Source organism: Excalfactoria chinensis, chromosome 11 (assembly GCF_039878825.1).
Source record: "Excalfactoria chinensis isolate bCotChi1 chromosome 11, bCotChi1.hap2, whole genome shotgun sequence".
NCBI classification, from domain to species: Eukaryota; Metazoa; Chordata; class Aves; order Galliformes; family Phasianidae; genus Excalfactoria; species Excalfactoria chinensis.
The window spans coordinates 13,033,287-13,060,729 of record NC_092835.1 but is presented as its reverse complement, the minus strand read 5'-3'; the positions used below and the strand labels follow the sequence as shown (position 1 = coordinate 13,060,729).

General features: G+C 41.5%; 1 protein-coding gene across 2 annotated transcripts; it reads right to left on the bottom strand.

Annotated features, from left to right (window-relative positions):
• Window positions 1–912: 912 nt before the first annotated feature.
• On the bottom strand, window positions 913–25,547 carry CYLD (CYLD lysine 63 deubiquitinase). Of its 2 annotated transcripts, none has more exons than XM_072346413.1 (17): window positions 25,460–25,547; window positions 20,752–21,417; window positions 19,830–19,997; window positions 18,729–18,834; window positions 17,673–17,771; window positions 16,581–16,697; window positions 14,769–15,148; window positions 13,614–13,779; window positions 12,718–12,859; window positions 11,702–11,824; window positions 10,503–10,594; window positions 9,331–9,397; window positions 8,182–8,314; window positions 7,523–7,631; window positions 6,716–6,834; window positions 5,947–6,163; window positions 913–4,291 (listed from the first exon to the last, which is right to left on the bottom strand). In XM_072346413.1, exons 2-17 carry the CDS (start codon window positions 21,256–21,258, stop codon window positions 4,107–4,109), a joined length of 2,730 nt encoding a protein of 909 aa, XP_072202514.1. In that variant the 5' UTR covers window positions 21,259–21,417; window positions 25,460–25,547; the 3' UTR covers window positions 913–4,106. The 2 variants fall into 2 exon arrangements, with proteins under 2 accessions (XP_072202514.1, XP_072202512.1); XM_072346411.1 differs by having other exon boundaries at window positions 19,695–19,997; window positions 25,460–25,538.
• Between the last annotated feature and the right edge of the window lie 1,896 nt (window positions 25,548–27,443).

The following is a 27,443-nucleotide window of genomic DNA, read 5'->3' as shown; positions in this document are numbered from 1 at the left end:
CCTCACTTGCTGGCACAGCATTAAGTTGTGGAAGGATGGAGTGGGGGGTGGTTGACTGCATCAACTGTACTCACAGCTCGTGAGCACCTGCAGCACTGCTGTGTGCTGAGCTGTGTATGGGCCGAGCTGACCAGAGCAAGCAGGTAAGGGCGAGGACTGTGGCTCAGTCCATTGGTTTTTGCGTGCCCGTTTGTGTTTGAAAGCTACTGCTTTGTACTGCTTACCATCTTCATTGGTTTCTAGCGAGCACTACTAATCCCTCTAAATAATTAGATAAATAACCTTAGGCAGTTTGCATTGCCCCGTAGCACCTGCTTTAGGCCCTCAAACAGCAGCTTCACGTGGACCCGGTTTGCCATCACCTGCGCCGCCCACGTCAATGGCATCCCAGCATCTGTGCGGCGCGTCCTGCTGAGCGGCGGGCAGGGCTCTCTAGGAGCAGGCAGCGCCCTCTGGTGGCGGAAGACGCGAAGCGCAGCCGCAGCTCCAGCACAGCGTCAGCGGGAGCAGCTGGGGGCTTCCCCGCAGTGCTGCACAGAAGGGCTGTGCTTCTGCCTTCCAAAGTTCAATACTAATCCTATTTCGAAGAACAAAAGCTCGCTTTTAAGAGCGGAGGAAAGCTCTTTGCACTACAGGAATATGAAATACGCTTTCTTAATATGTTTCATAGATATTCTTCAGCTTTTCCTGGCTTCCCTTAGAGCATCAGGCGCTAACTAACTAATGAGATGCCACCACAGCTGCCTTAACATGCTGCAGCTGTTCCTAAGCTTTCTAGAAACACCTGAAATCAAAAGCCATGTAAAAAAGCCCTTGTCTAAGTAATGCAATCCTTTTCAACACTGCACTGTTAATCATGTTTGACACCCCAAAACTCAACCCCCTCCCCCCCCCCAAAGAAGTACAGAGAGCAATAAGAATAATAGTTTTAATTAATACAGAAAGAACACATGGTACATTCCAGCAGCAGCAGCTAATTGCTTTCTACCATTGGGGAAGAAAAGTTAAGGCTAGTTCAGGGCAACCTGATACAAAGGTTTGTTTCCCTACCCCATTCTGCAGACAGTGTTTTGTAAGTTTAAGGAGATGATTTGTGCACAAAACATGAGATGTTTATTTAGCAAAACATCAAGAACAGAGAAAACATGCTTTGTTACAGTGGTAAAAATACACAAAGCTTTCAAGCTGCTTTTTACACCATCTCAGGTCTGAAACCACCAAGTTGCAATCTGCAGCCAATTGTGCCCCAGCTTTGTATTACACAGGCTGGCAGTGGGGACCGTGGTGACCAAGTGAAGTTAATCTATTCAGCGGAGTATAAAGTGCACAAGACAAATAAGTGCATTGAAATGAACCAACCATTGCTATGAGTAACTCCCGTCACACACAGCTTAGAACAGCCATTGCTCCAGCTATTCAGTAGAACACAGCAGTACATTTCCAAGAGCGGAGTCAATAACACACCATGTATCAAAGAACTGAAGGTAGATAATTCAGCAGGTTTTTTTCCTCCAGCATTCTGATGCAGCCTGCAGCGCTTTGGGGTTGGGGGTTTGCCTTGGTAAGCACTGAGCACTGCAGTCCTTTTTCTTTTCTCCCAACTCAAATTGTTTGCAGGGCATCAGGAGCCCTGTCGTGTAGGTGCTTTCCTATTCATCCATTAAGACCATCTCTAGCAAGATTTGAGAGGTGAACCGAGGTGAACTGTGAAGCCATCAGCTATGTAAGTGTGTGCTCTGAGTTAATTTAGGGGTGCATCTGCCATATTTAAAAAGGGAAAAAAAAAAAAAGACCTGGGACATTCCCAAATTAATTCCATCCATCAGTGGTGGCTGTTCAGTCACTGGGACTTTCGTGCCCTACACTTACTGGAAGGGCAGGTATTAAATGCAGGCTCTCCTCACATTAACTTATTCAACCCCCCTTCGACACGTGCTGAATTCTGAACTTATGTTACAGTGGAAGCCATTTGCTGTGTAATCCTTCCTGAGACAGAAAAGCAAGGTTAGTTTCCATGACATCTCATTTACATTGCTGGATTACCACAGAGCAGTCAGCTGAGAAAAACTGCAGCCAGGAAGCCAAGCAGTTCATTTATTCACACCCATCGTGTACTTCAGTTCAGTCCTGTGTTATTAATATATGCTTGTTTTCCTCTTTTAATTTTCCCCTGGAGGAGGAGGAGGCATCACACTTTGTGCTCCCACTAGGTAAGTAAGTAGGTGGCACTATGAAGTCAATACCAGCTGCCTAGTCGTTTTTACCTTACAGTCCCTACCTGCTGCTTCTATGGCGTCTTTGTCAACACATCTGAGCACCTGCAGCTGCTTTCCCAGAGCCAAGGAAGAACTGTGGCCAACAAACAGACCCCTCCGCTGACGGATGTTTACAGAATCCAACAGGTAAATGAAGCCTTACAGGAATTCTTTGGGAGAAAAGGAGTTTAAGAACTCCAAGTAGTACTGCAACTAGAGAATGAGCATCTTGCCAGGAGCACAGATAAATAAGGCAAGGGGCCTTGGAAGCCAGGAGATTATCAGAGGCAAAGCAGCAGCGACACAAAAAACTTCTTAGTTCTTGAGAGTGAAAACTCAGACCACACTTCATGCAGATGCCCAGGGAACAGATCGGCGCTCTCAGCCCAGCTTTGTTTTCCTTAGAGCTGACAAAGCAGGCCTTCGAGCACTTCCCTACCTTGCTCTAGCACAACCCAGTGATAGAGCGTGTCCCCACAGGGAGATTTTTGTTTTCAAGAAGCATAAAGTCACATCTACAACACAGGATCACTCTCCATCCTCTTTAAAACAGTGGATAAAGCAGCTTTTCCTGTTGCCTTTTCTATATGGACTTGATCCCAAGGAGGAAGTTTTCCATATAAAACATCTCAAGTTGAAAATGTACAGCTCATAGAGATATGCAGTTTGTAATTAACTCCTTTGTACAACCAGATTTCACTGTGTACACACATAGATAAAGCATTTAGCTACAGAAGTAGCTAAAAAAGCAACAAGGACAAAAACTCATTGCAAACAGGAGCCAGACTTCCAAGTGTATTTTACACAGTACGGATTTTGCAGCTTTTCAGATTAGTTGTCATTAAGTACTTGGTGTACAGTAGAACTCGCATCTCCTTGTATTTCTGGTTCCATTTTTTCATCGGAGATTTTCAATATTCATTAGTAATCCTGACATCAAGAGTCGGATGTGTAGTAATATATTCCTAGGTAGTAGCTTAATGTATTGTATAAAGTCAGTTTTGTTTCACCAAGAACTAGAGTCCATTTCAGTACCATTCCCTGAGGCAGTCCTTCCTTTATTCTGTCCTCCAATCATCTGTATAGAGTTGATGATCCGTTCCAGTCTGCTTTCTTTGCAGCTCACGGTTAGACACACAACCTCGCACTGCTCATTCTAAGCAGTTCTCCTTCCCCTTCCTGCTCCCTCCAAAAATCCCAGCTTCCCAAACAGCAAATCAGTGTGCTTGACTTCCATAGGACAGGAACTGAGGTGTTTAAATAATGGGCATTCATTTTGGAAGGTGTAAATGTAAGAACCAATAAGAATGCAGCAGCAGACAGCTAACAGGACAGGATTAAAATGCAACGAACAGTTTGATGTTTACCTTATTAAAACTGAAGTTATTCTCTTAAAGAACTGATGGTGCTAAAAAGGCAGCGCTGAGGGGGAGAGAAACAAGAATTATCATCCTTGGTCCATAGAAACTCACCCAAGCAATAACAGCACATCTTTACATTCTCAATGGACTAAGGAGGTTTCTCCTGAGAATAACTCCACTTTTTGTTTCATCTGTCCATATACAATGAATGCACTTAAAGCTTTAAGTTTTAGTAACTTCATTTAGACTTTGTTTATAAAACAAACACACACAAGCACACTTCCTAGAGTGCAAAATGCTTAAATACTTCCACACCAGAACTCCACATGTAGTTTTTGGAACGGTGATCCTTTTGTTCTCAGAGTCAGCATCTTCCTCGTCATCGCATCCATCGCCAGCAACGGTTGCATCGAAACTAACAAAACAAAATGCAGAGAACACAGCAGTAGAAATCTCTATCTCGTTCCTTCAGTTTTCCACAGGGCACTGTTCATTTGTATAAACTCATGGTTGGGCTCTGATACATGCACATGTAAGCATCACAAAGCAGTCTTCGTGCGCAACCTTGTATTTTCCTGGAGTCCAGTGAGTGCAGTTCTTCTACTGACATCTTCAGGTATTCGCCAACTTCCGGGCACGGGGTGACTTGTGGAATGTTAAAGCCATTCTGACCTCCTTTTACGCATGAGGACAGAAACAGATGAGGATTAGGATTTCATCTTCAGACATTTACCTTTTATAATGCACTTCAATTACAACAGCACCACTAATTCTTGAAAACGCATTCTAAAAAAAGGTAACTGTTATTTTGGACTACATCAGGGTTCACAACAAGGCATGAGAAGCATATTTTGCTCCAGAGAAATCAGAGAGTAGCTTGTGGCATTAGAGTCAGCTGTCAAAGAAAATTAGTGCATCATTTGTTCTGCATAGAGATTTCAAAGTGTACTGAAAAATATCAACCACAATTACTTGCCTTTCTGATAGAACATTCGTGCATCTGTAACACTGATCAGTGGCAGGAGATAAATGAGGTGTTTATCATCTCATTTGGAAAATTTGCTCTGCAAGCTCCACTAACAAAAAGAAAAACCCACACAAGCACCGTGCCAGAACCGGGGCACAGGAAGGGCTCTCGGGGTGTACAGTGACAGTACAAGTCACATACGGCTTTGGGAGGGTGCCCTGAACACACACTCCACCTTGCATGCTATTGAATTTGTTAATAAAGTGATATCAAACAACAGTAAGATGAAATTATGAGCCAGGACTGTCTGCAGCTGACTTGCAAGAAGGGAGTTTGCTCCTGGCCATTTCAAATGTAAAGTGAGCCAATTCAACCACAAGTATGGATGTCCATGGCACTGCTCCCTAGCAGACACTTTAACTCCAGCTGAAGAAAATTATTTGTGATAAGAAATACTAAGCTTAACAGGATCTCATGTGATCCTCCATTCCTGGAGTACAGTGGTTCTTAACAGACTTCACTCAAAGACATTTTCAAGCCCTTCAATACAAAGTTTTATTGCCATGCAGGTGTTAAAATACCTCAATCCTGCAGCAGTTTCCCTGTTGGCAGGGGGCAGCACTTCTCCCAGTCTGCCCCAAAATAAAAAGAATTGCCAAAAAAAATCCACCATGGAGGGACTCAAGAATTCTGCATGCAGAGAACTGCTGCGTTCAGTCCAACTCTTGCATCTATTGCTGCTTTTCACAGGCATCAGAATTCAACACAGCCCTCGTTACTGTTTAATGCAGCAATATCTAAAAGAATATTTGTTTTCTGACATTTGTGTTATTACAGGGTAAGTTTCCCGCTGCTAACGCTAAAGAGATTCAAAGGAGGAGCACAGATTGCACCACATTACTGCACTGAAGTTGTATTAGGAATCACAAAGTCATTCAAGCAAAAGCAGTACAAGTGATACTTGCAAACATCTGCTAATTATGTCCATCCATTTAAAAGGCCTGAAGAAATGTTTTCTTGCAACTTTTAAATAAATTCTTTTTAAATAAATTCTCCCTGCCATACTTGCAGAATATAGAAAACCATAAACAGCCCTACTGGAAGATCTCTCCAGTTAGTTTGGTACCATCTGCTTACTAAGGCATCCAATTTTGCTGAAAATCAGACAGTCTACATTAAGTCCGCTATGATATCAACATGCTAAGGAAAGGCTGGGTCAAGATTAATGTCCCAGTGTGAAATGCTTAAGTGAGATGACACTAGTATCACCAAAGGTTAGGAAATAAATAGGCACTGAAGCTTAGAACTGTAATACAAGTAAAAAGACTTAGAGAAAACCAAAGAGAATAAATTAAAGATGTACCATCCCGATCTGCCATGCTGTCAAAGAAAAGCCAGGCGGAGTCGTCTCTCCCATACTTAACAAAAGCTACATAGTGGCTTGTTTCTATGCAGAGAACTGCAAACAACTCCATCTTCTGGTATGGGATACAGCCATGTCTCCAATCCCAGTCTGGCAGATCTTTAGGGAGTGACAATGGATTGAATTTATGACTCTGTCTCCTGGGATGAAGATGAACCTACAAGTGAAGTAATATTTCAGAAGTGAAAAAAAACAACTTGAGATTATTTGTTTCATTGGCTGACAAAGCTGAGAAGAACAGTCCCACAGAAGATCGATGGTATCAGAGAAGGGACTGCAAAGTAACAGTAGTGAACATTTATTCTATCTTTTCCTTCCATCAGTCTAGTTCAGTATTTCCCCAAAAATTCAGGAGGAAGGTCCAATTTAATGCAACAATTTTATAATATGCTCAAAACTTGAAAATAAGCCATGTTATCAAACAGCTCTAAACATTAAATGGCTTTATATCACGAAATCAGTTACCAATTCTAACTAGTAAAACATGAAATTATGTTTTAAAGAATACTGGGAAGAAATTCCAAGGTGCCTGCAACTACCCCTTCACTTTCAGTACAGAAATGCCTGACAAACTCATTACAGGGTCATGCAGCCCTGCCAACTTGCTACAGCTTTCCCTGGCAGGGCAGCTCACTAACACTCCCCACGCTTTCCTTATTCCAGTATGCACCATTTGGGATAAACCCATGCAGAACAGAAAGCAGCTTACTTGTGTATTGCAGGTTTTGCAGAACTGCTTGATTTTTCCAGCAGAAATATCGGTGTCTTCATAACATTCTCTGCACTCGTACATAGCAAGTCCTCCACAAATACGGCACTGCCTGGGAGCTGCAGTTTTAAACAAGATGTTAGTCTACCATTTAGGAGTGTTTGAAAGGTGTCTAAGAAGGGTATGGAAAAGAAGATTATTACTTTACAGAGAGAAAACGTATTACAAAAGGCTTAAAACCATATTGCTAATCAAAGCAGAAACTGCATTTAATTTCTTCCCTTTAATTTCTTTAACAACGTGGAAGAAGAAAAAAAGGTTTTAAAAACAGGAAGCTGCAAACAGTGATAAAAAAGAATTTATATCAACTCATGAACAAGTGAAAAACAGGCTGTTATATTAAAATAGTTCTCTCATCCTATCAGTCTTCATCTCTACCTGTGCTGACATCAGCAAATAGATGCATAACATAAGCTGATGGCTGTGACGGTGAAAGTAAACACTGTGGCAGTTCAGAACAGAAATGATTATTCTAATAACTTGTAGCAGTCTTATCAATTATTGTATTAAGAACTGAAAATCTTTCCTTAGGAATATAATAAAGTCAGTAGTGACAAGTGTGAAAAGTTTAGGTCTGCAAGTAAAAATGAAGTGAGATTTACAGCTAAACATGCACCATGGCTGCATGCTACAGGTTTACATGCTTGTCAGTTGTGAATACAGGTAAGATCTGTGTGAGGTATCTTCACTGTGCCAGTCACTTTCAAAAACTCAGTTTCCTTACACAACACAATACTGTGTACTCACTGTCTTCAAGTAAATCTGTTATATTTAGCTCCAAGGATGGAAAAATTTTGTTGAACATTTTGAAGTCTTTTCCAAATCGAGGCATCTGAATAATCAGGCAAGAAGGAGCCTAGATGAAAAGTTAGAAAATAATCAGGCAAGCCCAAAAAAGATAACTATCTAAATTTAGAGGTATGCTTGTTCTAATGCTATAAATGTATTTAGATGGTATTTAGAGTTGCAGCCGACTGCCGTAGAAATTAACAAAAAACTCAAGACAAAATTAAGTATTGGAAAATAAAAAATCTCCAGATAAAACCCAGGAAACCAGCATCTAATTCACTGTCAGATGCCTTAAGTTCCAGTTACGCTGGCATGGTATTAAATACTGGACTACATACCCTTGTAAAAACTAGTTCTTAGGGCCTATTTACCAACAGCAACCAAAGAGTTTGATTTTAGTAATTCTTTGGCTGAACAGATCGAAGCAATTTTGGCAACATGCACATCAAGGGAACCATAAGATATTTCAGTAATGCAGGCAAGCTGTACCACTGACCACTCCACCATTCCAACATGTCTGTGTTTTCCTTTCATACCCAACCCCACTTTTCTCTCATTGCTGAATGGGTAAGTACATAGCTATCATCATTCCTGACAAAGCAACAGTTGTCACCAACCTCTGCAAACTTCAAGTTGCTGTTGATAAACGACCACTCCAGTAACTGCTGAATTGTCGGGACTCCAACTTTCTCATTCTTGTCCATAAAAATCTGGTAGAAATAACAGTCTTGTACTTTCTGACCTGCTGATCTAAAAATGGATTTCAAAAATAAAAACAAAATCAGATCTACCATAACAACAGCTGTACTTTGCAAAGAAAACCTCAACTCCAAGAAAACAGTGGATACAACATCCTCTCTACTTGGAAATATATGTGCTTAAAAAAAAAATAAAAAGCCAGTAACAACAAAAAGCTTTAAGTAATGGGCAGCCATTAGATGTGGACTGACTGTAGAAAAACCATTCAAGAAACAATAGCACCATAAGTATGTTTTAAAGATGTTTTTATATTACTGAATTACCAACTCCCAAACACATGGGGCTGCCCAGCTCTGCTTGATACAATTCCTGGAATAAAGAAAGAAGGTAAAACCTACAGGAAATGCAGCACTGCTGATGCCAGAGAACAAAGCAAGGAACCTGCAGATACCAAGTGCCAGCTAGCAGAATGTCAGCCATGTGCTGACACAAGGAAGAACGCCTTCCTTTCTTGATCTCACTTGTGACAGCTGAATCCTTGTAGTGCCACAGCCAGAGTGAAGGCTTACATACATGTCAGCATCTGTTACTTTGTCAGAAGTTAAAGCAGCAAAACTTGATCAAGGTGATCCACTGAAATACTTTAATGAGCCACAAAGAAATACAAGCCTGATTCTGTGGCTTAAGCACCAAATCAGGAAACCCTGCAGCTTGTCCCATAAATAAGGAGTATAAGCTGTAGGCCTTGTTAATGACAAACTCCAGCCTCTCTCCAGCACAACTGATTGGAATACGCTAAGGCTTCCCCATCAGCAGCTGCAGGACAGGGAATCTCTTCTGAGCGCTCATGGCCTGACAAGGTCAAGTTTTCGCAATAACTGATTAATAGGGAGAAGCAAATCCTACCAAAAATGACAGGGAACACCACCAAGCTTGTCAGTGTAATTTGATTAGCCCTATTAGCAATAATAATCACAAGTCAAAGATGTTTCAGTGAGGAAGCTGGCAGATGTCTGTCCCCATCGACCTCTACAGACAAATGAGTACGACAAAGGAGAGAGACTCACCTTATTTTCAACAGTGGCTCAACTCTTAGAATATGATGAAACAAAATATTCAAAAATTCTTCTGGATCTGGGGGAAAAAAAATATATCTTCTTAATATATTAGAAAGAAGCAGTATTTAAGAACTAAAGTTACAAAACTTTGAAAGAGAACAAGATTATTTGTACAATTTCATGGTATTTCAAGGTAAGGTTATGACAAACTATGAACATTTGATGGCACAAAACTCTCTTTATTCTTTTAGCATCAAATAGCCCTAATAACAGATATATGCTCTCAACAAGCTAACAGGGCTTTCCAGAACAGACTGCAAAGACACTTTCTATTCAGAGGTGGCATTTGGTACCAGAGTTTAAGTTGTTTTGTTTTTTTTTTTTCCCCAAGAGAAATAAAATCTTTCTAAATTCAACTGACAAACTGATGAGAGGTGAAGAGACACGACAGTTAACACTTGTATGAAAACACACAGTGTGATAAAGTTCATCTAGCTTAGAGAATGAGCCCTCTAATCAAGAACAAACCAGCATTAGCTTCCAAGAGATCTAATCACCCCCAGCAGTTTTCTGTTTTTCTCCCTGCCACTAACTGCAGTAAATAGTAAATAGTTTTCAGCATTTAGCATTTTCAAAGAACATGGTGTTCTCCCACACAGAATCAAAACAGCTACATAATGAAAATGTTAATTAATCGTTATACGCAGCAGAAGATCAAAAGATTGAGATTTGGTTTTCCTAACATGTTACACATTTTATTTCTTAGAATACTGTACAATCACCGTGGAGACAGAACGATGTGGTGGAAAGATCAAAGGAAGCAAAGTGACATTTTGAAAGAGGACAGAGACCACAACCTTACCACAGTCTTTGTTTCTGAGATCTTCCCTAACTACTAGAAGGGAGTGTCTCATTTCATGGAGACATGGGCACAGGAAAGCAATAAATCCAGTCAGAAAAAGGCTGGATGCAGAAACTGATAAAGTTGGGGGGTTCCTTATAGAACAGAGGAATCAAGAATAAATAAATAAATAAATAAGATACCTTTATGTGGTAACTCCAGTCTCTGGTACAGATATTACTGCTCCAGAAACATCTGTATTCTACTTTGTACAACAATATATGCATTTTGTAGTACAACTCTTACAAACTGTGTAGAAAGGAAAAGCCGTCCCAGTTACCTTTTTCCTCTGAAGTGAATCCTGATGCAGCCTCAACTTTTTCAAGTATTTTCCTCAGTTTCATTATTTTTGTAGCACATACATAGCCATATCTAAGATAAACGAGTTTAACAAGCTATTAGCTGGTTTGTAATCAAGTCAGAGGAGAAGAAAAAACTCAAGTGCTGAAACACGGGCTTGTAGATCTTTTTGCAACTGCGTACGGTGTTTCTGCAAAGCTATGTATTGACTCCTCATACTCACCTGAGTCTGTTTTCTAACAGCACTCTAAATGTTGGGCATTACTCAGTGCTCCTGCATAACTGTTAAAGGAGGGTTTATAAACTGTAACTTAACAGGAGGATAACTCTCTGAATAGTCAGTTACTTGTGATTTGTTTCAACACTAATTTGCACCACTTAATGTACAACAGCACAATCAGAGTTGTTAATAGAGTTACTGTATTTAAGAGACAGAACTGTATTTCTGATCTGAGGAGCGGATGCTTTCAGCAATCTTCTCAAACTTTACAAGAACATTCTAAGCATGGTGGAAAGGAGGAATAATCCTTTCAGTCCTCTCAGCTACTCAGGATTGCTGCACTCTGCATGCACTCCACTACACCAGGCAAACTAGGGAAGGAATGGCTCGGATGACATCATCTTCCTCCAGGAATCCAAGGAAAAACTTGCCCACAGAATTTCAGAATTGTGTTATTTGTTTAAGATAAATAAATAAATGAAGACAAACAAGATAATAATCATTTTTGCCACAGCCCCTTTGCTGATTATACGTGAGAAATTATGAAATTAACTTCATGTTTAATAAAAAGCATTTTGGTCACTTGCAGAATTACTGAAGCTCTGTAAGCCCCTAGAAGTGAAATGTCACCTCAGTTGACCCAAATGCTTTTGTTGTCAAAAACAGCAACAATAAAGATACAAATACAGACATTACAAATGAATGCAACTCATTTATCAACATTCCTGCACTAAGTTTTATGCTCATTCTACTTCCAAATACAGACTGATCTAAGTATCTTATCACCAAACCATGTGCAAGTATTTCCAGGTAGCACCGATGAAGTTTACTATAAAGAACAATTGTTAATCTTAAAAACAACTAAGGAAACTGTGCAGGTTTGCAACAGGAATGTGTATGCAGCAGGCTTTATTATGGAATTTATTTTAGATGGAAGGCTGGTTTATGTCTCTACTTACATTCTAAGAGGATTCACAATCTCTGTTCGCAATAGCTCTTGAGTCTCACTATAATACTCTACATCATTCTTTTCTTTAGGTCTGAGTAACACAGTGTCCAAAACGGAGCTAAAAGAAAACAGGCTACGGAAGAAAGAAAAAGGCAGGTTGGTTTTGATACTTAAGATAGAACCATTCTGATGCCTAAAGAACATAAGATGAGCAAAGCAAAGCAACAGGAAGAATGAAAGAACGAAACAAGCGCAAAATGAGATCATTATGGACACAAGACAACACAGCTGTTCTAAGCAGTAAAGATCTACTCTAACCCCATACCCTGATACCAGCAGAATACAAAACCAGTTACCAAGGCAGGATTCCACAAACAGGTTAAAGGAGTTCCTCTCTGACCCTCCCACATATTCTCTAATCCTTCAAAAGTCCATGGACTCACACAGTCTACAGGAATATGAATCATAGAACACTGTGGGTTGGAACAGACCTCAAGGATCACTGAGTTCCAGCTTCCCTACTGCAGGCAGGGTGGCCAACCACTAGATCAAGTACTGGATCAGACTGCCCAGAGCTCCAACCAACATGGCCTCGAACACCTCCAGGGATGGGGCATCCACAGCCTCTCTGAGCAGCCTGTTCCATTCTCTCAGTAAAAACCTGCCCCCAGATATCTAATCTAAATCTCCCTTTCTTTAGTTTAAAACCAGTCCCCCATCCCATCACTATCCACCTTAGTACAATATTGATTTCCCTCCTGTTAATAAACTCCCTTTAGATACCCTTTGAAAGGCCAGTACAGTTTGGACGCACAGGTGATTGGTTAGCACTTCAAGTTAAGCAACAAATCCTGCAGAACTTTTCCAAGTGTAAAGAGCTTAGTATGTGCTAAAGAGTGCAATGTATGACCTTTTAAGCTGTACAATAATAAAAACAGAATCATTACGAGGATTGCGTGTTGTGTTTCTAGCAAACCTCCCACTAACCCACACCTTGGGATGCCACTAAACAAATTGTGAACTTACCAGAATAAGGTGGAGTCTAAGTAACAGGAGTTGTAATGACCCTGGATACCTTTCTTCTTTCCAATCATTGTCTCTAAACCTTCTTTTTCCATTTTTGGAGGAGTGTTTTCTTCTACCACTTCACTTAAGTAACCTCCAAAGGCTGAAATTTTTTTTTCAAAAGACACTTTAAAGCCTCCAGTTTTATCCCCCTTGAGATTTTCCAATTAATGTTTTATAGCTAAACTGTTGCCTTAGCACAAACATTCATTTTCCAAACAAAAATAGCATTTTATTATATAAGACTCACTCTCTTCCAGAAAGTGAACAAGGCCTCACATTCCATACAGTGCACACAGGAGTACTTCAGATAGCCTGCAGCACTGAATTAATTTTGCCCATTAGGAGTGAAATTCCCAGTTTAAATGCCCTATTGGCACCATCGTGCTAATACTGAGATGCTTTATCCTTTGCTGTTCTCCCAAGCAAAATGACATGACCCAAAAAAGCCAATAACATTAGAAGAAAACAAAAGTTAGCTTTTCCACCACTGATTTCCATCGTACAAATACACTCTTTTCTATCAGTATTTCAGAAAACATAATTTGACAGAAATATGGCTTATTTCTGATACTGCAATCCCACATTGCTGGATTTACTAATACCCTTTTCAGCAAGACTGCTTCACAATTTCTGAAGTAAAAAACATACAACATAAATTCCCAGGTTTTATGACATTTCCTTAAATTACCACTAAGTACAAAAAAGCCAGAGAAGCATTATATTCTATAAAGATAGATTTTCTATTCATGAGCCTCTAAGTAATGCCAATAGAGATCTCCAAGTGTTCAATGAAACCAAACCCCGTGTCAGTTCCCAGCTGACAAATAAACAATAAATAAGGAGAAGCTTGGTACCTAGAGAGTTGCAGCGTTCAATCTGATTGGAAACCGGCTGTAGTGATGCAAACCTGGAATCTGGTCTGCAGCTCTTCAGTTTAACAAAAAGAGCTTTCTTTGGAGCACAAGTGAAGTATCGGGTTCCTTTAAATGTTCCATCTGTACAACCTGCACATTCGTCTTCCTGAAAATTAAAGTGAGAATTCACTGCTTTTCCATATTTCCACAATTCTGTCATGTGATGTTGAATTAAAATAACTACCCAAGAAATCACCCTTTGAGTACTCTGAAGCTTAATAAGCAATGTTGCTGCTTTTCAGTGTGTGTACAAAGCTTCAGCTGAGGTGTAAATCTGTTTGCCCAGATTTACTGACGAAATTAAGCACTGCACTTTCTTCAGAAGAAACGTGGGGGAGGTGGGAGATGAGAGCGAGAATTAAACCTACTCAACTTTAAGGACTTTAACTAAGCTAGCCTCTTAATCCAGATACCTTCTGCAGTAGAAAAAGCACACATGCACTGCCAACCACCTTTTAGAACTCAAGTAAAATCATTAAGCATTGGAAGCATGAATAATTTCAGCGTCGCTGTGGATGACATACGACACATCTGTCTGCAGCAACTGAATTTGTGAAGGGCTGGTAGGAACACCAAACACTTAGCTGTCAGACCAAGAATAATGCTACCATCCATTACCAAAATCAGTACTGCAGTTCTGCTGACGGACTCTGACACAGCCTGCTTGCTGGTGTGCCACACACACTTGAGGCTCTTACACCCGGGACTTATTTTATTTATTTTACAGAACTGTATATCATAGAACCTTTAAATAGCACAGGGCTTTCTGCCTCAGTGACAAGCTCAGTTAAGTAAGGTGGACAAAGGACACTCCACTTAAGCAAGTAACCTACAAAGCAAATCAGTCACCTAGAGTCCTTCTGATTCAATTATGCTTTGCAACACAAAGCCACCTCAGAGCCTATTAATGGAATAAGGCCTAGGGCAGCCGTGAAAGTCAGAGTCCATCTGAGATTTCACCTACGTTACAAGGAGATCACAGAGCAGCTTCAGACAAATTTTCTTCTGGACTGACCACTGCTGCCAAGTATACAGGCACCAACTCTCAAAAATAAATTAATAATAATATGAACCAACTTATCAGATGATACTTACCAATTCCAGTCCAGCTAATACTTCATTTACCCCAGGAGGCTGGCCAATCCAGCGGATTACTCCATAGAACGGCGGATTTTCTTTCACTTCAGCCAAGGAACCTGCTTCAAGACCATGTGAGTTACCAACAGGGCCTCCTGTTGATGGACTTTCCTGGTTAGCTGTAGTATTTACATCACCAATGACAGACTGAACAGATAAAGACAGAGGACTGTGTCCAATAGCACCGTTAGTACTTGATGCTTTTGTCAAACTAAAAGGGAGAGAGTGGAATCTGTTTTCTGTAGTCACAGAGTTTGTTAAAGGTGGCTGCAGTGGTGGTGAAGAATGCCCAAATCCAGGAGATGAATCAGTAAGTGATTTTGCAGGGTCTTCAGCAACTGTTAAGAATCAAAAACAAGATGTTAACTCCAGTTTTGTTTGGGGCATCTCCCTCTCCTTACCAGAGGCTTAGCTGTCAAATCAATACATATATCTGCAACTACATCTGATTTAATGCATGTCCCGCATGGGAAGCGGTAAGCTGGAGGAATGCAGGAAGATGTCTGTCACTTCACAATACCAGAGACAGAACTGGGTGAGGAAAAACTGCTATAATCCTACAACTTATATCACACAACCAATGGAAACATGCGGTACAAAAAAGATGTTAACCAGAAATTACAGGAAGGTTTCAAATTAATGGCAGAAGTGGTGTTTGAATGCAAGTAAACAGCCCCAACGATTACTGTAGTGGGTCAAACCAGGAACACTGAACAACTGAGGAGAGAGCTCAGATCACATTTAATACAAAAATGAGTAATTTCTTATGGACAAGATTTGCAACATTTTTTTCCACCGTGGCTGCACCACAGCATGTTTTGGTTCTAGTACAGGGCATCTGTGTCCATGGAGAATAAAGGGTTTTAATGAGCCACAACTAATGTAGTGCTTAATTACTGAGATCACAACTAGATGTAATAACACAGATGTTTTGCATCTACTCTCATCTCTCTCTAAGGTCTCTGTTACACAATTGATATTTACAGAGTAAAAGTCACTTTCTTTTTTACATGTTAGCAATAAATTAAAACTAATTTTTATATATGTTTCCATGTTTGACATCTGTTAGGCCACAATCAACAATATTACAGATCACAGAATGCAGGGCCTACTGCTACAGGTTTCCACTATAAATCAACATTACTCATTTAGTATTTACCCCTTCAGTTAGCCACACTTCAGGAAACAGTAATCAGAAGAAAAATTACACATTAGATCCAGAAGCAAATAAAGATCCATTGATGCCCTCAGCATACGCACTCGAATTTGTGAAAACTCAGTGAGATCTCACAAAAGTAACATAAAATACTCAGGTATGTGTGTATGTATGTGACACGTGTATGTATGTGACACTATTTTTTTTTCCTACTTTGAGACTCATCAGCTGGCATGGCAGTGTTACAGACTTAAGGGACCTACATGATTACAAAGGAAAATGCACACAATATAGAGTTACTATATACAGCTGCCCACAACAAGGAATATCTTGTCTTCATAAGAAGCTGTTATTCTGTCTGCAAGACATGCTACAGTGCTACAAACACATTTCCAAGATGTAATCTACACACAGGAGAAAAAGAGGCCCACCAATTAAGACAGTTTATTTCCAGTAGGGCTCCAAAACACTTTACAACAGAGCATCTTTTCCTCTACATATTCCAGCTGTTTTGCTCTAGATCCGTAATTGTTTTATGTAAAGAACATACACACACTTTTTTTTTTTTTTAAATAAAATGTACACCTATGTGAAAGACTATCATCGCTCATTACCTTCATCAATATACCATGGGGGTTTTGTCTTTGCTTGAGGCTGAGAATCAACTGATGAGCCATTCAATGTGTAGAAAACTTCAGACCTGTTTCTACTTCCAGGCTCAGAGGTAGATCCTGGAAAAGAAAGCATGTTGTAGTGAAGAGATCCACCGCCCTTCCCAGCTGGCTAACTTATACTGTGAAAGAGAGCTTGGTTTGCTACCACAATTCCAAATTAACAGAACTGTCCTTCCACAGAGCAGCAACTCCTGCATGGAAAATAATAGTTCTAAGCTTGCAAACAGACAGCAGCTCACCCTGACATTAATCAATCACCCAAATGGAAAATTAAAGTTAGGAATCTGAAAATGCAGGAAACTACCCACAAGTGCTAATTTTTCATTACTATGTATTATGGAGATAGGAAAGCAGGTTGAGAAACAGTTTATATTAGGCACTATCTAATCTTTACTTTTAAACTAAAAAAGATTTAGAATAGACAAATAAACTACCGATCCAATTCCACACAGTTACTTCAGTGAAGGCCATCCATCTTGGTCAGCAGAAGATGCAAGGGAGAACAACAGCTTACAGAGCACACATCCTGCCATTAGCATTCCACAGCCCAAAACTGACAGCAGAAATAAGACGACACTGCACTTTGATTTATGCCTTTTAAAAATATATATGTGTGCACACACACACACACATACACACACAGCTTCCTTCTGTTCCCCCACTTAGGAAAAAATCTCGCCAAAATCGAAAGTCAAAATAAGCCTATATTTTATAAGGCTTCATTCTGGTTCTGAATCACAGCAAAATTAATAAATTTGTTATTAAATAGATCTGCTCCACTGTTTAATATTTAGAAGTTTCTTAAGCAGAACAAAGTCAACAGCAAACTCAATTTAAAAACAAACCTCAGAAAACTGTACACTATCCTTATTATGACAATTAAGTTCATGAAAAAATATTCTGAGTGTTCACTACTTGATCAAACCTTAACTCAATAAGTAACTGCAAAAATGAATGAAGTGTAGGGCAATGTTTTCCCCCAAGCAATATAAATTTGTAATCTCACATTAAGAAATGACCCCTTATACGTACCTGTTGCCTTTGGCTTACTATGGTTGAACAAACTTTTATCACCACCACCTCTTGCAGTATAGGCAAGCTTGGGAGGTCTCCTGTCCTGTGACACAGCCTCTAAGATGGTGCATATGAATGGAACATTAGTTTTCTACATCACACAAATTTCAGTTTGAAATGCAAGTAAATAAAGGTGTGCCATCAAGTTTTCAAACTGAAGGGGGTAAAACAGTGTTTGGTACACAACCAACTTTTTCCACTATTGGTAGGGTTTGTTTCCATTGCATCAATCACTGCTTATTCCAATTTTGCATTTGTTTAGCATATCTAACAGACCAACCTCAGACTCTTCAATGTATATTTCATGCTTACTTTTGGGAAATGCATGACATTCTTAGTTTTTTCCTCCCCACAAACAGAACTACAGAAAATGTCTTCTTGAATTCTCCACAGAAAAGAGGGCCCAAAAACATGCATCTCAGCAAGCCAACAAGAAGAAAGTGAAGGTAAGAAAAGCTGACCAGGCTAAAAAGAGAAGGGACAATAGCTACATGCTGGACAAAACCACACTCTCATTGCTACCCAATTTCAGATAGCTTCATGTTATTTATTTGTGTCCTATCTTCTTATTTCATAAGAGGAATCACAGCTGTTACAACTTGACTGAATTACAGGAATAGAGAATTTTTTCTGCAGCCTTGCTATGAATTTTTCAGAAACTTTTCCAATACTTACAGAATGCATGAATAATGTGGCCAATACATTTCAACCCAAGGATGAAATGCTTAATGATCAACAGCATTGAAATTCCTTGAGCTGAAAAGCATTCAAGAACGATTTCTGCTGTTGCCTCTCACATACTTAGGTTTGTCTATATCGTATCCTGTACAACTGTTCAATATTAGAATGGTTTCCACAAGTAAGATTGCAACCAAAGGGAGGAAGAAACTGAAGAGAGAAACTAATTTAGTTGAGTTGAGGATACAGTAATTCTACAGTATTGTTTTAAGCATGTAACTGTGCATAGGTTGAGATGTTATCCATCTGCCTCGGGATGAAGAAATGAGACCATACCTGGTATAACATCATTGATATGCAAAAGAAGGGTACTTTCAACACTTGCAAAACTGCACAGCTGTATGCCATTGTATCTTCCATCCCAGTTTCCAATGGGATTATCCTAAAAATAGAAAAACATGTTACATTTATCCCAAGGAAAAAACAAAAAAACTAGGCATGCAGAACACCTGCCTCTAGGAACATGTTTAACCATTTATGGTAATAAGGAAAATTTAAGTTTGACAAATATCTTATTCTGTACAGAGTCAAACATTAGCCCTTAAAAACAAACATTCCTGTGCTTTACTGATATCCCTCCTATTTTAACAATAATTCCTCTACTACAACACGTTATTTTTACACCAGTTTGAACAGTTTTAGTGCTATTGAGTAACAGCTGTGACAATCAAGGAAATGGAAGCACCTGGTGTGAAAAGCACTCTTGAATCGCCAGAACTTTGCAAGCATCTCATTTTAAGAAATCTGAGTTTCTAATTTTAATTACAAACTTCGTGTTTCCCCGAAACATCAACTTTTAAATACTGAATTTTAACTACGAACTAAAGTACAAACCAAAGCTACGTGAAAATAAATAAATAAAAAACTAACTAAAAAAAAGGAATGCAACCTAGTTATTTTTTCAAAGGCGGAACAAAGCCAGTCTCACAAGACAAACATTCAACGCTGTTACTTCAAGACTGACATCGAACACTGCAAGTGGCTCAGTGGAGGCTCCTCATTGTAACCAGAATATTTGTCCTGTAGCATTTAGCATCAAATAAGGTTCTATTTACCCACTGACAAAAAAAACCCAAAAAAACAGTTAGTATCAGGGGAAGTTTTTGAACACTACTGTTTAATTCCCATTTTAGGTCAGCCTCCACTGAAGCAGCTTGTGGATAATGTTTCTTCTTGTATATTGCATGTAATTTACTAGCTAACACACATGCAAAAGTTATTAAAGTCGGATTATTCTCTTACCATGTCCACTCCAACAACGTATCCTAAACTTTCGTTTCCTGGTAAGACATCACAGAATATAACTGTCCCATACTCTATACTCTCTCCTATCTTCAGAGAAACCCTGGAGTTGATCTCCAGAGGAGGAAGTTCTACCTGCATTGCGTCAACTGGAGCTGCATAGTCATTTTCCAGTTCATTGTCATCTTCTTCCACCAGCTCCAGTTTGTCCAAAGCAACAAAAACCCCACAATCCTCATCACATCTGAAAAGCTGCTTGCCTTGGTACTGTCCATCAGTAAAGCCCTGGCCACGACCTTCTTCCTAAGTATCAGAGGGAGAAGAAAAGAAGAAGAAAAATGAGCGGTGTGTTTTGTGCAAATACAAGCTACTTCAAAAACAGTAACATAGCCCACTGATCCGGAGAACGTTAAGAAATCAAATAAAGAGAAATGGTTTTCATATGTGCTCAGGCCTGACATTCCCTGAGGTTCCTACTGGTGTTCACAAAGAGTGTGGAAAACATTCAACAACTGTGAAAAACACACAAGAGTAGCACTCCCCTGAATCTAACCATCAACATCTTGTGCTAGTGCAGCACAGTAATACCTCGCTGGAGCACACAGCAATACTCAATTAGCTGCAATTTGAATTGCTGTGCTCTTCAGCAGCACTGGGCCTACACTTACAGACTGTAACTTGGCACTGCTGCCACACACAGAAAACCAAGGTGCTCAACAGAAATCTGAGAGTCAGAAATTTGTCCTGATGGAAATGTATGTTATTAAATTGCTAGACTAGAGGAGCCAGAACACGTTCAGGTCTTTCTGCAGGCCCCTGTGTCTTCATTAAATGCATAATGTAAGGCTGATGTGACACAATAAGATCCCACAGGTCACATATATTTAATACACAGCTCACATTTATGATTTTTATGACAAGACTGAAGGTCACAAAACCAGGGGGGTTATATGGAGGGGTAACAAAGCTGCTAGATTCTTATAACTGCCTCTTTAAAAGGCATTTTCAGTTCAACTACCAAAATACATACGATGCTCCCCCTTAGTGAGTAACTTACCAGCAGTTCTACTCCAAAATATATCCCTGTTAGGAACCTTTCCTGCAGCAAGGGTCCTCTGAAACGAACAACTCCAGGAAACTTCTCTTCTCCCGACCTAAGCTGTACTCTAACAGGTGAGCCAATATCTATTTGGATGCCTTTAGTTAACCTGCTTTTGCTTTTAAATAAGCTGTACCTTTCCTCACAGTTAGTAATTGCCAAAAGCAGTTCCGCTAGCTTTTCATTTATTTCAATAACATCCTTCTCATCCACAAAAAGAATCGCATGCGGCTGTTCCAGAATCTTTAATCCAATCTGTAGTTTCTTGCCTTTACAAGGAATATTTCTGGAGTGTCCCATGGAAGAACGGTCTTGAAAAAACTGCCCGATGCTCCCCTTGGGCACCTTCACTAGTTTCTGAGTCTGCTTGTCTATGACACTGCATTCTTGGAGAAGCAAGTAAAAGATGCGCTCTTCCCAATAGGATGAACTTCCTTTTTCTTGACTCCATAACCCTGAACTCATTGTGGTTGAAACTCCAGAAGCTGCACAGCCAAGATTTCAAGAAAAAAATAAAGCTGTTGGTGTACGTCTACTGATCTTGAAAACTTCTACTGGAAGGTCCCCGCTGTGTGAAATGATTCAGTTTTCATATTGCGAAGAACCAAATCCAGAGCAGAAGGCCTAGGAAAAACAGAAATAAAGGCAAATTTAAGCTGCTAGTCTTAAGTAAAAGAACAGAAAATCATGTGAATCTGTGACTAAAACCACTCTTCAAACAGAGCAAAAACAATTCAGCAAAATCTAAGGCAGCAAAAACAGTCCCTGAGCAGCCACAGCCCCACTGATCACACACACACTTGTGCTTGTTAATGCTATGCATTTCCTTCCCTAGTTTCCTTGAAGGGGCTATGGAAAAAACATACTGAAATACAGGAACCACTCAAGTGAAAGGATAAAATATCTCAGTTTCAAATGAACTGGAAAAGGCATCCTCCCAAATGGTATTTTGTGGAAGCTTCTTGCTAGGAAGAGCTTTCCTCATGCTCAGTGACTACACACTTCTGACAAAGTGCACATCTGTCATCTCAGATAACGTCTTGTTTTGATGAAGTGGAAAATTGTGCCAATGTAAGAGATGAACAGGACATGGAAATTCTACCCCTCTGCAGCAGTTGTTTCTTTAAGAAAATAGAGGTGGGCAGTTACAGTAAGCAACAAACAATGTATGGAAGTCAAACTGTGCCAGCACTGAAACATCCCGTTATGTCGAAAAACCTAGCAGCTTCCTTTATCATTTAGAAAGGTAATTCACTCCAGCAATGTAGGAAATTCATTAGTTAATAAAGTAGTCTGGAAGAAAACAGCCTCGTTAAACATTATCCTAAGAATTATAGTTCACAATCAATAAACCAAACAGTATCTAAAAGCACTTCATTGCTCATGGTAGCAGAAATACAAGTAACATATATATATATATATGTTGCTCCAAAAGTAATGCTGCTTCTTTATTTTCACAGAGACCACAACAGAGAGAAAAATAACACTGCCTGATAAAGCAAATTCTCAGCTACAAAACACTATCTTTCAGTCACCACCATTCACTGTTTGTTTCTACTGGTGATGAACAAGAGCCTGCATGCTGTGCACAAACAAGTCTGTACTAGCAGAGGTGACCACTGTTCCACAGCTGCTATAATGGCACAGCTGCTAGGAAAATGATTGCCCACACAGTGGATCTTTCATCAGACCAAATAGATGGAAGTCCTCACACTCCAAATCCAGGCTATACAATGACAATGGCAGGACAGTCCAGTTAAGGCCAGCAACATGCTCCACAGCCTTCTAACTGTATGGTGCCAGGTGTTACTGTGTTGCAAGAAAAAGATTATCTTCTTTTCTGGCCTTAGTATCACAATGTAGTAGTCAGACTTAACAGCACGTCCAGGACACAGCTTGTCTTTCATATTACAGTCACCACTGCTGAAATACAAGATCCACCGCCTCACTCTGCTCACATCCACTGGCTGCTCATCACAGACATTCAGCATCAGTGGGAGCCATTTCTTCCACATGAACCCTTTGCTTCATCCACACTTCCATGCCAGACACCAATTGTCAGACTGTCCCTCTGCTGCCATCCATCACACAGCAGCAAAATGTAAAGGAATACTGGTGGGAAGGTTCAGCCTCTACTGCCATCCCACCAACATCCACCTCTGACATCATGCACCAACGTAATAAAATGGAAGGCATCATTTTTGGAGCAGCCCTCATACATATGTGTTACAGGTAAGAGCATAATGGATACGTGAAGAATAATCTTCAAAAGCTTAACAGGATCCGTTTTTTTGCTGAAGAGCAAGACGAGCCCCATACAAGTTAAGAAGATATCCTCACATACATTGCCTCATCACCACTCTGGTGACAAAACCAGTTTGCATTTAGTTAAAAGCTTAACTTCATGTAATCGGGTTATCTAGATTTATCCGTGATAGAGGCTGCTGCCCCTAGAAGGGGAGAAATGAACAAAAACAACGGCAGCAATCTAAGGAAAGAAATTATTTTACTAAATACGAGACACAATATGATACAATATAACTACAACTACTATATCAAACAAGGCAGAGAAAAAGAAAGAGAGAAAAAGAGTCCCGGAGAACCGGGGGCCTACTGCAATCTCTAGGCGACAGGCTGGAACGTTGCTGATAGAGCGAGACGGCAGGGATGGAGCGCTCCAAAGCGAAAGACAGGGCGAAAAGAGGGACGTTCCAGCCTGGGAGCGAGATTATATGTGTGTCCTCCTCCTCTGGTGATTCATCTCTGGCCGCGTTGTCCCCTGGGATATGTAGTTTCCTCCAAGGGCTGAGTACTCGGGATGCTGCCATTCCACAGATCTGGAGCATGAACCTTCCACACTTCCGCATACCCTCTGTTACACTTCCACATACCCTCTGTTACACTTCCACATACCCTCTATTACACTTCCACATACCCTCTATTACACTTCCACATACCCTCTGTTACACTTCCACATACCCTCTGTTACACTTCCACATACCCTCTGTTACACTTCCACATACCCTCTGTTACACTTCCACATACCCTCTGTTACACTTTCTTATACCACCAAAACAGTTCATACCGCACATGATGTCATGATGTAGAATATTGACAGCACAAAACCATGACACTTCAGTATAAAAAAGCAAATATGCTTTGTCCTAACGCTTCTTGCTGTTCTCTTCCTCCAAGTCTTTTCTCCAGTGCCATTTAAGTACCACCAGATCTATTACAATTTCCCTTGATCTCAGTTTTAGAAGCTATCAGACTCTACAAGCAATTATTTTCAGCATATTTAAAGAAAGTTTTAAACTCTTTCACCCAAAGGAAATTAACAGCCAAGGAGCAGTTTCACTGTAAGCAATGCAGAGTCTTTCAGCCACTGGGAATTCACGCACTCCTGTGCTGCCTTGCTAAGCCTCCAAGCAAAGAGCTGCCCAACGGAGCCACACCAGCTCTCAGTGCAGCACGTTTCATCTTCAAGACATGACATATGGGTACCAGTCAGGGCCACGCTGTAGCTGTAGCACCTTATAGAAATTACTTTACATCTACAGGGCAGCATCTCACTAAAAATAACAACAACCAATAAAGCCAGGCATACAGATCATCCATCCAGGATCCAGGTCCGTATTTCACTTTTTCGGTAACCAAAATGCTACGTGTGGAAACAACGTATTTAGACAAGTCTGCTCAAGAGCCTGAGAAACAAGGAAAGCTTTGTTTGCAGCTCCCGATCCCCCTAATTCCACTCCACGTGCAGGTCCACTGCAGTGTTATATAATCTTAACACACATAGTAGCAAAGAATTCAGTAAGAAAACATATTAATAGCTACAATCGGATTACAAAATAACTTTATACCCCGCACAGTCAGTCTTCGGATGTCCTGCCAGCCACAGGGATGGCACAAAGCCTCTAAATAAAGCACCAACAAGTTTTCCATGATGACAAAGTTCATCACCAGCCGGTTACCACAACACAAAAACATCTTTAAAAACTTATTTACCGATTTTCCGCCCCGAACACTCTGCTCCACAATAACAGAACCGACAGACGAGCATCCCGATGGCACAGTAAAGCTAGCTGAGAAACACACGTGCCGGGAGCGCGTTATTAACAAAGCTGATGAGGACGGCAGGTGCCAGCAGCTGCAGGCGGCCCCCCGCGCACTGCGCGCGAGGAAAGAATTCAGGAGCTCCTTCCAAACATCAGTTCAAATATCACCCCACGGAAATAACTTCATTTCTAAAAGCAAACGCGGTTCGAGGTTCCCATTCCGACACAAGCGCTCCGCCCAGGAGGAAGAACGAGCCCAGCCGGTAACCGGCGGAAAGCCCCGGCGCTGCTGCCTGCAAGGCCGCCCCTCCCACCCACACCCCGCGGCGCAACGCGGCCCCAACCGCGCTCCCCCCTAACGGCCGCGGTACGGAGCCGAGCGCCGAGGGCTCGGCCCGCTCCTCTCCCCCCGCTCCTCACCCCCCAGGCCCCGGGCGGGGCGGCCGCGAAGGGCTCCGTGGGCCGCGGGAAGGGCCCGAGGGTCAACGCCGCGCCGCCGGGAGCGCTGGAGCGGAACGGCAGGGCCACGGCGAGGGCCGCCCCTACCTGAGGGCGCCCAACGACGCGCGCCGCCGCGCCCGGCCCCCGCCCGCGCGCCTCCTCACCTGCTCGTCCCCGCCTCACGGCCCCATCTCGGCGCACCGAAGCTCCGCCGCCGAAACGCCGCCTGCCGAAACGCCGGACCCGCCCCCCGGACCCCCGCGCAGCCAATCAGAGAGCGACGGCACAGCCGCTTCGCGACGACATTGGAGGAGAGCGCCGCCCGGTGACGGGACGACCGGAGGTTTGTACGTAGCCAAGCTTGTGTGAGCCGCAGAGGAGGGCTCGGGGCGGAGGGGCAGAGCCGGCCGGCCCTCCTGAGGGCCGCGAGGGAGCTGATTGGATGACGGTCGTGCTCGCTGCCTGCCCATTGGCGGAGCGGCAGGCCGGGCGCGTGGGCCGCGGCCGTTTGTACCGTGATGGCGGCGCGTTGCGCGCGCAGGGCAGGAGTCTGCACAGCGCAGCAGGCGGAGGGCGGGCAGCTGGGCCGGCTGTGCGGTGCGGGATCACAGGTGCGGGATCACAGGTGTGCCAAGCAACAAGCAGCACAGAACATACAGAGAGGCTTCGCTTAGCGGCAAAGCAGGCGGTGCTGCGCTGAGCCTGCAGGTGGCTATCTCTAGCTGCGCTCTGCTGCCTTGCACGCTGCTCCTACAAGCGGTGCGCTGCAATCCTGTTACGTTCAGCTATAAATAAAGCACACGCAGAACAGACTGCAAGCACTACGCCGTGGTGAAGTCAAGAAGGAAAGCCGACAGACACACAGTAAGAATTAGATAACGAAAGAGGAGCCAGGAACGACTCTATGCTTTTATCAGTACCCAAAAGTGCTGAATACTCCTGCAGAACATAGGATTATTTCCATCTCTAACACGGAAATGGTATTTATGCAGCAAGAAAGGAAAAGTTCCTGCAGAAGCATCAAAAACAGCAACAGGGCACTTTGTAAATAGTTGTGTGGTAGAAGAGGACCTGGACAAATCTGCTGGGTATTTCTGCCCCCTCTTGGTATTTTTCATTACCCGCAGTTCTAATGGATGATCTGGTAAAATAAGTAAGGATTAGTTACATTGCTTGGAGCCTGAGAGCAGAAAGCAGCACAAGCCCCTGGAGGTCATCTGGAGCTGTATTTCACAGGGCTGGAGATGAAGAGGTTTTATAATTGGGTATTAGAGCCATATTCTTTATCTCAAATAGGAGTTTGCAATGACCACTGTAACAGGAAAAATCTGGTGGTAAACTGCAGTTCCTTTGTAATGCTGGTTTATCTCATCATTTTTTTAAGCTAATTGGAGTTTTAAATCTGTTGGGGTTTTTGTAACTATGAGATTGGGGAAACATTAACTGTCCAAATCAAGGCACGACATTTAGCACTGTTGTAGCAGTCCCTTCTGGATCTTTAACCATCAGAAGCATGAACACTGCTCTTTCCCTACAGGCATCATTAACAGGACATCACAAAGCTAGCTTATCTGGCAGCTAACTACCCAGTTTTTGGCAGCTCTTCCTAAAATGAGTCCTTTCCTCTTAAATATATACATATATATATTAGAGAGAGAGAGAGAGGACATAACTCTTATGACAACCACTTCTATGAACTGCAGCATTACAACTTTAACCTTGTCTAACTCCTATGTTACTGCATAACATTTTTCCCATATCTCTCAGCAGATGCATTTAAATCCTGTGCTCTTCATGTACACCAGCCAAAGTCAGTGCTTGCACAGAATACAAACTCTGATTAAGCCAGTGCATAAGCATCCTTTTTTCCACCACTGAGTGTGACAGAGCACATTTTTCTCATTAAAATTTACCGCTGTTTTATGAATAGTCAGATCAATTTAGAGTGTAAGAGCACTTGCTCCTCTCAAAATGCCACGCTGCTCCTGTGAACATTCCCCTTTGCTCCTTTATAAGGTATTTGGACTGCTGAAAGTGAAACTGAAAGTACAAGGAAAGAGCTATCAGTTCTGCACTCTGCTAGCAAACCCCACTGTATACTGTAGATTTTTTTGAAGGTGTTAATCAAACAGACATTCAGAGAAGTAA

Bases quoted from the DNA above. Each gene is read 5' to 3' on its own strand.
- CYLD (XM_072346411.1), bottom strand. From the start codon at position 21,258: ATGAGTTCAGGGTTATGGAGTCAAGAAAAAGGAAGTTCATCCTATTGG. The intron at 16,698-17,672 runs GTACGTATAAGG...TTTCTTTTCCAG, and splicing joins TAGTAAGCCAAAGGCAACAG to GATCTACCTCTGAGCCTGGA. The intron at 15,149-16,580 runs GTAATGAGCGAT...GATTCTTAACAG, and splicing joins CCCATGGTATATTGATGAAG to TTGCTGAAGACCCTGCAAAA.